Raw genomic sequence first — 14,746 nt, 5'->3', positions numbered from 1 at the left:
TGGCAGTTGGATTCAGTCAGAAATTAGCACGTGTCCCTGTCTGACCTGACCTTACCACTGCAATTTAGACAGACTCATGCACGCCTGTTAGTAGCACAATGAAGTCCATGCATAGCAATGGAACAACCACTGCATGCATACTTTGGACGTTTCAAAGCATTTCCCAGCCTATCCTTTTCTCTGTCAGCTTTACTGATACAAAGCACATTCACATTCAGTTTAACTGCAAAAATTAAAGTGACGCAAAAGAGGAAAAAAAAATCCCAAACAATCCCAGAGATATAGATCCTTGCTGCTCTGTCACCTGAGTGGTGGCATTCTCCTCCATGCTGTACTCTATTTCTTGGAGTCCCCTATTATCCCAGGGCATGTGTCCCCATTTGTTCATCTTCTACTATTCCCCCATCTCTTTTAAAAACAACAAACCTTTTCCTTCTACAGAATTCATCTGTGCTACCCTTCTGGTGTTAGGGGCCTGATTCATACCTCTGTGAAGTCTGTGAAAGGATGTCTGTTGATTTAATGGATTTTATGCTAGGCCCAGATACTGCATATAAAAAAACCTACTACTAATTCTGCTACGCTGAGAGGTCAAACTGTCTTCTGGGCATCCATGAAATGTCTGGCAGTTTTTTTTCCTCCTTATATTACCCCAATCAGCATAATCTTATAACAGTATCACAACTTAGTAACAGCACTGCTGTGAACAGTAAAAGACATGATAAAGGGTTTGCATTTTCCAGTCTTCTTTCTACACCCACAAATATCCAAGGAAAGCATTTTTTTAAATTAATCACACTGTATCAACAAAAGCTCACAGATCATGTTTGGAATACACCATTGCGTCCATAAGTGAGCAAAGTCTTTCAATGAATATGGGAGAACTGAACCTTGCCTAATCTCTACTTTATCCCTGCAGTTCTCTTGGTATGGGATGACCTACTCAGATTTTCCAATTATGCTCAAAAGAGTCAGAGATCTAGGTTCTGGCACAAGCATCCTGTCTGTCCTTGGGTGAGTTATTTAGCCCTCAGTACGCTTTTGTTCCTCTTCTGTAGAACAGCTCTGCCTTGCTTCACAAGGGTACTGTGAGGAAAGACACACAGAATAAAGATCATGTGTTCAGTCCTCATTCTGGCACCAATCAAGAAGCCATGATAACAGTATCTAAGGAGATAAGACTAGCTAAGATAACAGCTGGGGCTGCCCAGTCTCTCCAGGTAGTGCATTATCTACACTGCAGAGAGCTGTATGCCATGCATGTGCAGTACAAGTGATCTGTCACCCAGAGTGCTAAGCTCCAAATAGAGTTTGGCTAATTAAATATCTGTGCTATAAAGTCTACATGTGCACAGGAACACTTTAAGCCCATTCTCCCCCTTGCAGAAAGGGGGACTCATCATAGACTCATCGTTCCTCTGAGAAGGTGCTCAGGCCCTTCCTACAAGACCTTTACAGTCATCACTCCTCGCATCTTCTGCACCATCAAGCTCAACATGACTGCCCATGAAGTAACTAGTGATGCTGAACTGTGGTTTGGGTTTTGACTCCTGGACCTAATTTCCTGTTCGCATTACTATCAGGGACAGCACTGTCAGGGTTGCTGAATGAAGCATGCTCAGCCTCTCAAAAAGCACTTCATCTCACACCTCAGCGACCCTCATCAATGCTAGCAACTGTCACACTAACTGACCCAGTGCTGGGGGCAGACAGGGCCTGCCTCATCTTCTGATGACTAAAGAAAATTCACCATGACCTTGGTTCTCAGGGGAGGAAAAATAATATTTGGCAAGGGGAAATCTTCTACAGATGCCCTCTTTCAAAACAAATAAAACAATACCTTAAGCATTATTTTAGGATACAGAAAATATCCTGGAAGTGCCATTAGACCAGTCAGAAGAAAACTAACCATAGAGCTAGCCTCTCTCCTAACTGCTACCCTCAGAGTCCTCCTGTCGCCACAAGTGTGTATTTTCGGAAGCATAATGACAGGGAACAAAATATTAGCAAGCATCACATGGTGGTGCCTGCTAGTGCTGCTCTATTTCCAGCTGCGTCAGCATTCCCCTTAGCAGCCCCCATACTACCTCAGAAATGCACATGCAAACCCTGTGGTGGTTCCTGGTGCATGATTAACTTCACCCTGTAATACAATGTTCCTCCTCCTATCCCTCGCATGTGAGGTTGGACTAGACACCAAGGCTTGGAGTAATCTTGCCTAACCTTCTGCTACCTAAAATTTAGGCGCTTCATATGAATTAGGCATCCTCTCTAGTCAAATGCCAAGAACGGACACCTCCAGAACAACTCAGCCCATCCTAAAATAGCTGTCTACAACTGGTGGGCTGAATTACACTTTGGTGGTTCTTGCCTCTCTATTGACAATTGAGAGAGCACGAAAGACTCAACACCTCATTTTAGACTGTCTAAAATTAAACTAAATTAATCCCACCCCACTTCTTTCCTCTTGGGCCTATCAGCTTTCACCCCTCAGACTCATTTTACAGATTAGCAACAAACCAAGCAAAGCCTTCTTGCTTCTGGCAGCCTGTGTAGAGTGCTGCCATGGTCAACCAGGACTGTTTGTGTACATGGAGTAGAAATATCTTATATCCTTGTTTCCTTTGCAGCTCCTGAAATAGGTTTGGGCCATTCTCAGAATGCACTGCAGCATCACAGAACATTAGGGGTTAGATCAGTCCTGTGCAGATCTCTGACATGTGATATTGAAATATTCTTAAATTATTTGAGAAAGCAGTGGGGGAAGGCAGAGGGTGCCTGAAAAAGCCCAAGGCCTTTTCAGACAACAAACTCAAGTGCTAGAAAGCCTGGCACCGTTCTGTGCCTGTGGGCTGACCTTGTGCTCCAATCCAGGCCCCAAGCTGGTTTAGTTGTGGAATTCAGCAATGAGTTCAGGAGTGTTAGTGAGAGCATGAACCTGCCACAGCAAGCTCCAAGGAACCCATGAAAGAAATACAGAGATTGTTTGTTGCCTTTTAAAAATCTCAGTGCTTTTCACAGGCAATTCAGTACACGCTGATAGAATAAATGGCTTGTTTATTTTTCATCTGCAGGTGCAGATGGGTTTATAGGTGGCCAAAAAACACTGACATGTTAGTTTTATCTTCAGAGTTGTTCCCATGCAGCTGTGCAGAGCCATAGGCCTCCTTAGTTTTCTTTTCTGCAGGACAGTCAGCTTTCATTAGGGCAAGCAAGGGAGAGACTTGCTGCGTCACTCTGAGCTCCCTCACTGCATGGAGCTGAATCCCCCTTTACCCTGAAGTCTCTAAGCTCAGAAGAAAGACAGCAGGGTTTCAGAGAAGACACTTGGTTTGTTTGTTTATCAAGAACTATGTCCTCTGGACATTCCAGTTCTACTGAGCACTTTGCTTCAGGTTCCTTCCTGCCAAAGGCCACAGTTAAATGTGCAACGCAACATCTCACCAGCCCACCATCTATGTAGCAGGCATAGAGACAGTTTGGTAAACAGATGATCTCCCCTTTAAAATCACTCTTGCTTTTGTTGGACACGTAGCTTCCTAACTAAACACTGTGGAACTGCTCCTGCAAAGGCAATCATTCTCTTGTGGTCTCGGCACAAGGACATTGCAGATTACTGCAGTATCTGCTGTAGACACCCTGGCCCTGTGCTGCAGAATAACCCAATGAAAACAGCCAGGACAGGCTCAGGCATCTAGATTTAAAGATTGGCATGATGGCATCAATTGTGACAGTAGAGTGGCTGCTGCTCCACCCAACATGCTCACCTTGCCTAAGCTTATGCTCCTCCCCATGCCAGCAGACACATAAAAGCCTTTTCTATTCATAGCAGGGATACTACTGCAACCTCCTGCAAACTCCCAGGTCAGAGGAGGAATGCTTAATGCTGTTCGAGAGTTCTCTGACACTGCAGCTCCCCAGCTGACAATTGGGGCACGCTGTATCAGTAGTTAGGAGAGAGGCTAGTGTTACGGTTGATAAAGGGTAATAATTCATTTCGGGGACTACTGTTATTCCAGATCACCACTGGACCCTGTTCATGGTCATATGTTAGAAAGGAAGCATCAAACTCTTGGAACTGAATAGGAGAAAAAGTAAGGGTCCTAGACAGACACGGACAAAATCAGGAAAAAAAAAAAGCGTTGATGAAGTCACTGCAGTCTGTGGACATTGAGTAGTTTTGTGAAGTGGGGTACACTGGCTAAGCTGGAGAGTGACAAAGCTGGACAAGAGCTTCAGAGTGCTGCAGGCCTGATGAGGCCAGGGACAGCTATGAAGGGGGGGGAGGGGGGGTGGAAAAAGAGTGGCAGCATTGTCTCACTGTTGCTAACATAGCCAGTTGCCTTTTTTACAAATACAAGTTAATTAACAAACATGTATATTTCCTTTTGAATCTTAAAAAGAAATTTTTAACATGAAGGAAATTAGTAAGCCCAGCACCTCACGCCCTCTTATTCAAAGTGCAAGCATTCCACTCTAGTGGAAGAGCCATGCCAGGACCAGATTTGGCTACGTGTGTGGCTTTGCGACAGCTTATGAAACAGGCTTTGCGTCTCCTCCTCCCGGCTTTTGTGCTTAGCTATAAACTGCCTTATAAAGAGAGTTACTGTTACAAGGCAGGCAAGTGACTGTTTTTTTTCTGAACCTTTACTTTGTCTAATATGTTTCAGATTTCTGCAGTCACCGCCAAGCTTTTCCATTCCCTTCTTTTTTTTTTTTAAAGACATAAACCAGTCTTATGACTGGAATGGCATAGCCAAGAAAAACAATCTAGGGCTGATTTTTAGCATTACATAACAAGGGGTCAGTTTAAGGAAAAAAACTAGGTCCAAAGCAGCAGGTTGAGGGCAGTTTGTACAGCAAAGAATTAGAGCTCTGAAGAGAAGAACTCGAGAAACCTAGCAGCTGGTGTAGGAGAACTACCTCTTTTCACCTCAGAGTCAATAGTTTATAGCTCTTTTGAGTGGATGATCTTTGAAAGCTACAATGTTTGGTTTAGCTTTATATAAAGACTTCACTAGATGAGTTTCATTTGTTCTGTACATGGGAAAAAAATGTCATCATTCTAACTGGTGGTCACAAAGAATGCAAGGGAAGATTAGATGAAGTACCACTCTCCCAAGGCTGGCAGACCCCCTACCACCACCATCACATCCTGAATTTAATGAAAGTGCTGCACAGAAAAGCTGGCATTTCCAGAGTCTAACACTGTTTATGTTGAACACAAACAGGATTCCAGTATCTAGAGAAGCCCATGTGGCATCTTTATTTTAAAAATTTCTGGTAGTAAAAGGAAGAATTCAGGTACTCAGCACTGTATGTCAGGAATGACCTCTTCCTGCTCCTCTCCCCTTTCCAGGCAAATTTCTACCAATTGCTGGTTACCTTCCATTCTGGTTGACCAACATGAAAAGTTTAGGTGCTGTTATTTAAGTATTCAAACTCTGTTCATTACTACATATTAATTAGAATCATTATCCTATCTACGAGCCTATGTGGAATGTCAGCAAACATACCTTCATCTGCTTGACTGTGTATCGCATCGTTCCAAATGGTCCATCTTTCATAAGCTTCTTCCCCACAACTTTAGCTCGGATCACTGTCATAAGAGAGGAAAAATACAATAAATTGTGAACAACTTTACACAACATTTAGGCTAGACCCTCCACTTCAAAAAAGCCACTTAGATAAATTATTCTGTGAAATAAAACAAAACTCCAGGCCAACCTTCCTCTCAATTTATTCTAAATCTCACACACAACGAAGGCAGGTAAAACAGGATGCCAAAGCAAGTAATTTTTCAGAGGAAATCCAGTTCTGTGTGAAGAATAAGAGCAAGCATTATTTACACTGAAATCTCACTGAGATCTGCAAAGCAGACTAAGCTGGAACCAAGACAGGTTAAAATCTTTGCACCAAGCCACTGGGATGAAGTTCATATTTAACGTCTTAACTCTCAACATACGGAATGATGTTCAACAAGATACTATTTTTAAATTATTCTTTGGGTGCCCAACACAGCTCCTCTTTCCCCATAACCACAACAATACAATACAGCACATTGGAATATCCCATATATGGAGACTTTACTACAGCTTCCACCTTTCAGATACCACAAAAATCCCAATAAATGGCTACTGTGTAAAAATAGATTGTTCAGCAACCATCAAGCCCACACTGAAAGCTGCCAGGCTAGCCAGAAGCCACCTGGAAGACAAACTAAAGCTGACCCATCAGACCTCACGGACACACTTCTTCACAGACACTAAGGGGCAGCGTGTGTGCGTGTGCAGGCAGCATCCAGCCTGACACAGATACCTCTTTTGTACCACAGATGCACCACAGCAATGCCAACTGAGCCCAAGCCATCACAGATAAGGTTTTTGAGGTCCCTCAGATGGATCTAGCGTGTAGTTTACAGTCAGTGCTTAATGAAGAGTTCTGATCACCTATTTCTGGAGCATTCCAAAGGAAGAAAAAAAAAAAAACACCACCCCACACCCACCACAAACCAACCAAACAAAAAACCCCACACCCTACTGTTCCATTGATCCTCTCTGAAAAAGTTCTGCAATCACTTGCTCATCTCAGTAGAGCAGCAAAGCTTAGTGAGAGAACAATCATACCACATTAAACAAGCACCAGAAGTGGCTTAATTTTCACAAGGGCTGCAGAAAATGAGATTGGAGAAGACCAATCCTGGGAAAAATAAGGATCACTGTTAGAAAACCCTGTACCCCAAATGCCACTCATACAAACAACAAGGAACTCAAAATTCCATCAATCAAGAGAAACATCAAAACTACAATATAACCATGTAAATCTTACCCAAAATCTTATTCATCAAGCTTCTCATTACAAGGGCTATGAAAATTATTCCAGTAGAATAATCCAAAGAATGCAACACACTCATAACATGACTGACAATGCAGTAGTTACATATAAATTCCCCAGAAACCCCTTTTTTGTGGAAGAGGGGATATCAGATACTTTTGCATAAAGCTTATATCAGTACACCATTGCAAGCAACGCACCTCTGCTGAATATATGGCCCAATGGTTCCACGCAACTGAAATCCAGCAACTAAACCAGACCACATGGACCATTTCCTCTGAGCCTATAAAAGATCCTGATCGTAACTCCCTGCACAGGGACAGAGGTACTGCTTTCACAGCAATCTTTTGCAGCATTTCATCTGTGTTTTGCTGAATGTACCATATTAATTCATCACAGACATCAATTCATTACAAAGCAGGAAGGCACGGAAGGGAGACAAAGCGATGGAGGTACTCCTTTGCGAGCAGGAAAACCCAGCCATTTATTATTTGCATTACAGCACTATCTAAAAGCAGCAACAAAGTTCAGGGATCAATTTTGCTAGGTATATAGGACACTAAACAAGCGCCCTGTTGCTTCTTAGGTCATTTAGTTTTCAAACAGCTGTAGAAGCCCACTGGAAGAAACAGGAAAATGAGGAGGCTAAGTTTTTGTTCACTACCTAGACCAAATTAATGAGGCAAAAAGCTTGTCCCAGCTTTCTGAATAATCTGAAGAACAGATTTAAAGGAAGACACCGGACTGCTTATACACAGTACTTCCTGAGACTTGTTCCATGAGGATGGTGTGAAATGAAGACAAACTCACTCTGCTCTGATTTATACCCTGTGCTTCAGCCAGACTTGTCAAATAAATTTGAAACTAGGTAAGACAGTCCTGCTGGCTTTGATTCAAAGGACCAACAAAACCTTCATTCACTGAGCGCAAAATTTCATTCCTAATTTTTTTTTCAACCTTCTATTATCCAATGGTAGTAAAAGCCAGTACGATTTTTTTTGATTCTTCTATTTAACAAGTTTTTCAGACTTCGATTTACTCCCTCAAAATTTAGTAGCTATACTGAAGCATGGCCTTGACGACTGCAAATATCTTTAAAGAACTAAGTTGTTCTATCTGTTGCCCCCAACCACCACTACCATCATTGAAGCTACAAAACCCAGGGTCAATGAGAAAAAACACAATTTCTTTATGGCTTTGTGAATTCTAGGGCACTTCACTAATGCTGGAGTCTGTAGCAAAGCACGTCAAAAGTCTTATCTTCATTTGTTGCGTATCTGATACACTGAAAATAAAAAGCTGGTGTTTGTCAACATATCTGAAATCAGCAATGAAATCTTCTATCTTATTCACAATGATAAGAAATACACTAAACAGCAATATTGCAAAACGCTAACGTTTCCAAACTCTAACAGTTAGTGTAAAAGATGACAGGCACATTCCCAACTGCTGACAAAATATCTAAAAACCCATTTTCCTGATGTACTTCACTGCTAGCTTGGCAGCCCTTTAATTTCTAGTTAGAGTAATACAGCCACTTCAGCAGGAAGCCAGTTTTGATTTATGGACTAATCAACAGCTTCACTGCAGGACCAAAGATTCAAAATGTGCATCTGCACGAGCATGTAACAGCACCCCAATGTCAACTAATGCTACCCTTGCAAGCAGGTCGAAGGATCTGTAGTTTCATATTATCGTTCCCCGGTACAGCTAGAGAATGACTGTCCTATCAAAATGGCCTAGTAAAAAACATGAAAGACCTCAGTATGGGCTGTCACTTCAAGGCTTTTGAAATGGGTCGAAGTCCTATATATCTCAGAGAAGTTGCCTTTATCATCCAAATGGTAACTTTTTTAGACAAGGTCTTTCCTTTACAAAAAGCTAGGAATGAACAAAGAACCCATCCTCCCTCATTTTTCACATATTAAAGAAAAAGTCAAGCTGTTAGCCAAGGAGCAGAGAATATTCCAACTTACGTCTGCCCCCTGTATTTTGTGAGGCTTAATTCCTGCCCCCTGAGGATTAGATGCATCTGGGTAACTGAAGGGAAATGCTGGATGGACAGGACTGCTTAGAGTTTGCTCTTGCATGTCCAGCTTCACCTCCCCAAGCCTCCATGCATGAGAGCCACTTGTAAATCTGCCCAGAACACAGCTCCAAGCTGCACATCTGCAGCTACATGTTCCCCAGTTCCTGTCGTTGCTCCTACAAACCATTGCTCACCAGTTATACTGCTGGACTACTTTTCACACCTAGTCAGAAGATAAAGGACGTTGTTCCTAAATGAGCAGGGGCCATGCATACTTGCCAGAGGAATTTTTCACCCTCTGCAAAGCATCAGAAATTTACAGTATTTCTGCTGCAAATTCAGTCCATGTTAAACTAACAAAGTCAACTGTTTACTTCTGGGGACTCCTACTGCTTGAGCAGAATGAGGCAAAAGGTGCTGTGACTGCTCCCCTGAACTCCTTCCTTCTCCCTGAAGCTATATTACAGTCCTGCTATTACTGATGGGAAACTTTATCCCACACAAGTGGTCACCAAAATAGCTGCATATTTTTAAACCACAATTCCTTTGAAGTACTGCCTATGAAAATACTCCGAGATGAATGTTTCTCAGCACTTTGGGGTTTTAGGTCGGGTCACTTTGTGGGACTGGAGCACTTGGCAAGGTCTCATGAGTGATTTGTAATTATTTATGAAAAGTTAAATTAGATGAGGATATAAATCTTGATAAGATAAGCAGGGCAGCCATACCATGATTCAACGTGGAGAAAACATACATGCTGCTTCTCAACGTTTGACATGATTAAAAAATGAGGGAAAGAACAGAGAGAAAAAAAAACACGGGATATTTAGTTGACATTCTAAAACAAAACATTACGAAAAACCAACCTGCTGTGTTTGAGGATTCAAAAATACATCTAACAATGTATCACAAATGATTAATGTATTTATCTCTTTTCCCTTGCCTTTTTTTTTTTTTTAATGTAAACTAGCTTAGTGCTTAGGAAAAAAGAGATGGCTCAGATATGCCACAGGACAAATACTGCAAGCAGCTAATGGTTTGTGTTACACGGGCTTCTCTACCACGGTACAAACTGTCTGCATGTGCATGTAATACACAGATACACACAGAAATCACATCTTTTTCCAACTGTCACTGGATGAGGTCGTATAAAAGACAAACAAATGTGAACGGGCATAAGAGAAAAAGGTCCTACATGCACTTTTATTTGCCCAAATGCACACACATCTAACTCAAGTACTCTTTAACTTTATCCCTTACTCTGTGGCCATTTCCTTAAGGATTCAGAAGAACAGGCCTAAAGGTAAGATATGAAGCAGAAGAGGACACTGGCTTTACAGCTGAGATAGCAGTGGGCATTCTTTTCATGAGGCAAGGAGTAGACAAATAGGCAATGATGGACACGAGGGAAGTGGATATGTGAGATTAAGACAAGCATTTGCCAAGCTGAGGAAACAACACGATGAAGAGACCAACTCATTTCATCCAAGGACACACTAGCTGCCACATGTGTAGTAGCTCCTTTTCCCAGCTGAAAGCAAAGACATCGGCTGTTAGTTCGATCAAGCCTGTGTCCTTTATCAGGGCCAGCCACTAGATGGTGACACTATCACAAATCTCACCTTACGTTAACGAGAGGGCAGGGGTACATGCACGACCTAACACCACGAATCCCAGTTGCATGCCCAACTGCACCATGAGAACCAGATGCTTTCATGCAAGTGAGCTGGCTGTCATCCATAAACAGTATTTTAAGCGGAGGCACACACCCTTTAGAGACCAGGATTTGCTCCAAACCCATTTCCCTTGTGACCAATTATCATGAACGGTTCAGAAGAGTAACAAATGCTACACTTACTATTGTTTCAAGGATTTATTTTATTGGTGTGCAATATGAGTAATTTTAAGTGAGAAGTTTGGCTGAAATGTGTGCTTGCTGCATTTCAGTAAGTGAAGGATGTGAAGGATTCATGTTGTTTACTAATGGAGAGGCAGGGGACAAGTTACTCTCCCAATCCATCCTTTGACATCCAAATAGTGGTAAAATAAAATATACAGGGAGCAGCAACGTGACCAGGAAGCTGAAGAAAGGCTCCCTCTATCCTGTAACCACTCACTCCACCAGGAACTGGACAGCAAAAACAACGCCCAACAGAACGGTGCATTTGGAAATGCTGGCTTAACACTGGACACCGGACATGCCAAGGAGGATGGTTGCCATTTTATTCATCCAAAGACTATACAAGGGCTCACTTCCAAGAGCAACTTACCGAGAACTTTTTACCAGCCTTACTAGCAGCTCTCTTGTTCAGCCTGTCTCACAAAAACTCCTTACTGTGCTGGTACATGCTGGAGGGCTCACATCACACAGGCCTAAGGCATCTGGTATGTTTAAGACTCCTGAGCATACCTAGCACACTACTGAGGTATTAATTTATTCTAGCGTTTTTGGGGGTGTCTCCTAACCTGGTCAAGGCAAGATGCTTTTACAGATAGATTTTCTAGCATTGGTGCTGATGGTGCTGCTAAAAAGACAGAATTTGCTGTGTCTGTCTTGCTCGCTTTTTCTCATGAGCTGCATTCTTTTTCCCACCCCCTGGCTGATCTGTTAGCAATTATTACCAACACTCTTGGCCTCCCTAATAACAGGGGACCATAACTACAAATGGATTGCGTCCTTTGGACTAGAAGTCTAGCCAGCTATATGCAGCCTCTTGGGAAGCTCCATTAAATTGCTTGGTGGCCACAGGCTTATATGAGAAGCAAGTGGGTGAGGCCTGCTTTGGAAGGGGGACAAGAAAGCAGCCTCTCACACATTCCTCCACTTCCACAGCAAAGTATAATGCGGAGACAAATGCTGATGACAGCAGAGGATTCATGAAGAGGGGGAAAAAACAGATATAAGTCTCCAGTCTGTTTGATGATCTGTCTGTACTGAAAGTCACCTCGTCCTACATAACCAAAACAGAATTCTTTTACAAAATAGACTATTCAATTTGAAGGATTTTTGCAAAGTGTGAGAAGGATGGAGAAAGTACAAGAGAGGAGCTTTATCTTGCCTCATTCCATCATGACCTCCAGCCAAAGCCACAAAAACAAAGCAAACCTTTTTTGTTTTGTCTTGGAAGAAGCCAAATCCAGCTCTGCTGCTACACAGCACCACCAGACAACCTCATCAAGAAAGCAGGAAAAGGCAGTGAATTAAGAGGTTCGCTGCTGGCTGCCTTCCTCTCATACCCCTCACCAACAAACTAGCTTCCATTACTGGCAGTCCAAATCTTGACCTCTTCTTGCCTTTTCAAATCACTCTGAGAAGCCCTGAGTGAGAAAGAGCACCATCTTCCCAACACGAGTCATCTCTACCAGTCAAACAGTGGCTACAGAAATATCACATTGGAAAGGACTTGGGCTTACTTCAGCAAGCCTGCTGGAACACTATGACTTACAAAAAAAAGCCTAAATAAAACCAGGAAGGCAAGGCACCCAGATAACTTTCTTCTCCATCTTCTAATCAGAACTATGGCATTTACTTTTGGCCTTTGTTTTACAGATTCAGAAAACCTTCCCTGTGTGTGGCATAGCAAGGCTGTTTGAAGGCCACCCAAAAAAGTGGAAGGCAATTAAATGGCTTCGCCCAGGCCCAAACTCTGTCTAAAACAAGTGATCACAATTTCAGTTGCTAAATATTAACCTGGTTTCCCATCCTTGCAGATTTCCTTGCCACTGGGAGTCTATTTGCATAACATGCTGTACTGCTTGATTTCTAACACCACAAAATAAGCAGTGATACAACTCTCTCATACAAGAGTATGACTGCATCAGAACTCCCATCACTTCAAAAAGTATAAAGTGCTCTAGAAGGGCTTTACTTCAAAGTTGGGAGAAAGTTAATCCTCCCAGCAAGACCACAAATAAAAGACACACGTTGCATAAAACAAGCAGAACTTTGTTTGTGCTATACCTATAGTTTATTAACTGGATAGAATTTTTCTGATGGCAGCAGTAGCAAGCATTTTTCTCCTTCCCCATATGGTGCATCTCACCCTATGGAAGCCCAAGTTCCCTTTAAAATACATTAGAATTGGAGAGAAAGGAGAGGTCTCCATTCGATAAGAAACTGCAAATTCTCTTCTAGACATTTCATTCAGGTTCCTAAATGCAATTTGGTTGAAGGATCTTCAGCTGCCCAGCACTGCCCCTGCATCTAACTCCTAATGTTAGCTCCCTTGCTCTCCCATCATACACAGATAGTCTGTTTGGAGGATGGAGGAAAGCCAGGAAGGAGGAATCTAAAACGCATTTATATTCATTTACAAGTAGAATCTTTCAGATCCATGGGTAGATAGTATGTTTTGTGCCAAGGGAGACTAGCTTCAGGAAATACCTTGTGATAAACACAGGGAAGCTAAAGGAAGGAAGGAAAACCCAAACCAAACAAAAACACCCAACATCTGTTGTTACTAGCTATTACATCTACTAAACTCGGGGAAGCCAGGCAGGCCCAAAAGATTAGCTAGAACAGGCACAGAGTATAACTAAGTAAGTCACAAGAGTTGCACACATTGCTAAGTTAGTCTCTCAGCTTGGTGTCAACAAAACATTTCAAGTTTGCTACAGATGTAAGCAAACACAGACACTACAGACTAGATAATGAGCATGCCCACAGCCTTGAAAACCTTCGGTAAAATAAAAAGAGAAACCAGTGTCATTCCTGCCAACTAGCCATTTCTCTGTCTCCTTTTTGGCAGGCTGTTTATTTAACTTTCCACCTAAATATTTTTTAACTAGTTACTGAAAGCTGAAATCAGGCTAGAGGCAAAAGGCAGTAGGCAATTATCAGAGTAAAGGAAGGAAAAGTGATGCAAGTGGAGGGAGGGGAAGGGAGTGCCTCATGAACAGAGCACAGTAGAGAGGCACCTTGCACCTCTCTCCAAGGGGTGTTTTTAGCAGAGTGCATTTTGCCTCATTTTGTGCCACTGACAACTGCCAAAGAAAGAACTGCTTTCAGCCAAGGTTAGCCGTGTTGGAAAGATGGTTGTCAAAACCAACACACAAAAGCACTTCGAAAGCCAGCTTACAACAGTGGATAAAAATAACAAGCACATGACTCAAAGCACTCAGCTCAAAACACCTTTTCCATTTTCTTTTGGTCTACATAGGATTTGTGCAATAAGATTTAACTCAGTCCTCACTTCCAGATCAAGTACATCTAGACACAGTACATACACGACGAGGGGAAGACAGGCTGAGACAGACAAGACTCTGGTTTCTCGTAGCTTTTTGGAATTGTTCGAAGGAGCCACAAGGCTAAGCATTCCACTCAGAGAATATGGCAGAGCTGAAGTGACACCAATTAGGGGCAAATGGAAACCATATGTGATTTTAATGAAACAAGGATCTGGTGCACACGGCTTACTGCTGCAGGAGCATTTACTGCCTGAAAGGAATGTGCATCTGGCATTGATCGTTTCCCAACCCATCAAGTGAGCAGTAACATGGAAAGCAAATTGGAGCATATGATGAGAGATGAATTGCCTGAAGAAGTATGGTTAGGGGAGCAGCCTCTGCAAGGAGAAAACGTGTCTTTTGCCAAGTGATACACTTGCAAGTGAGGCTGATCTTCCATTTCCACAGATCATGATCATAAACTACAAGAATGAGTGCTACAGTGACTAAAATGGATTGAGTGGTACTTGAAAGAACCTGCTACAATGACTGAAATCCCATTCTGGTTCACATGGGGCTGACTTTTACTCCCTTGAGGTAATGAGCACTGCTTAAAGAATCAAGTACTGTTGATCCTAAGCAAGGGTAATATACAGTCCTCTAACGCTATGTCTGTTGCTGCAAGTATTCAGATGACATTGCTTTCACACGTACATC

General features: G+C 42.4%; 2 protein-coding genes across 3 annotated transcripts in view; one reads left to right on the top strand and one right to left on the bottom strand.

Moving 5' to 3' along the window:
* SYN3 (synapsin III) overlaps positions 1 to 14,746 on the top strand; it is a 196,889-nt gene that overhangs the window by 75,394 nt on the left and 106,749 nt on the right. The window lies entirely within an intron of this gene.
* TIMP3 (TIMP metallopeptidase inhibitor 3) overlaps positions 1 to 14,746 on the bottom strand; it is a 40,038-nt gene that overhangs the window by 6,923 nt on the left and 18,369 nt on the right. The window contains exon 2 of the mRNA XM_075075830.1: positions 5,517 to 5,599. Coding sequence (XP_074931931.1) covers positions 5,517 to 5,599 — 83 coding nt within the window. The remainder of the gene's footprint in view (positions 1 to 5,516; positions 5,600 to 14,746) is intronic.

Source organism: Phalacrocorax aristotelis, chromosome 1 (assembly GCF_949628215.1).
Source record: "Phalacrocorax aristotelis chromosome 1, bGulAri2.1, whole genome shotgun sequence".
Classification (NCBI taxonomy): Eukaryota; Metazoa; Chordata; class Aves; order Suliformes; family Phalacrocoracidae; genus Phalacrocorax; species Phalacrocorax aristotelis.
This window is presented reverse-complemented; position numbering and strand designations above follow the sequence as displayed.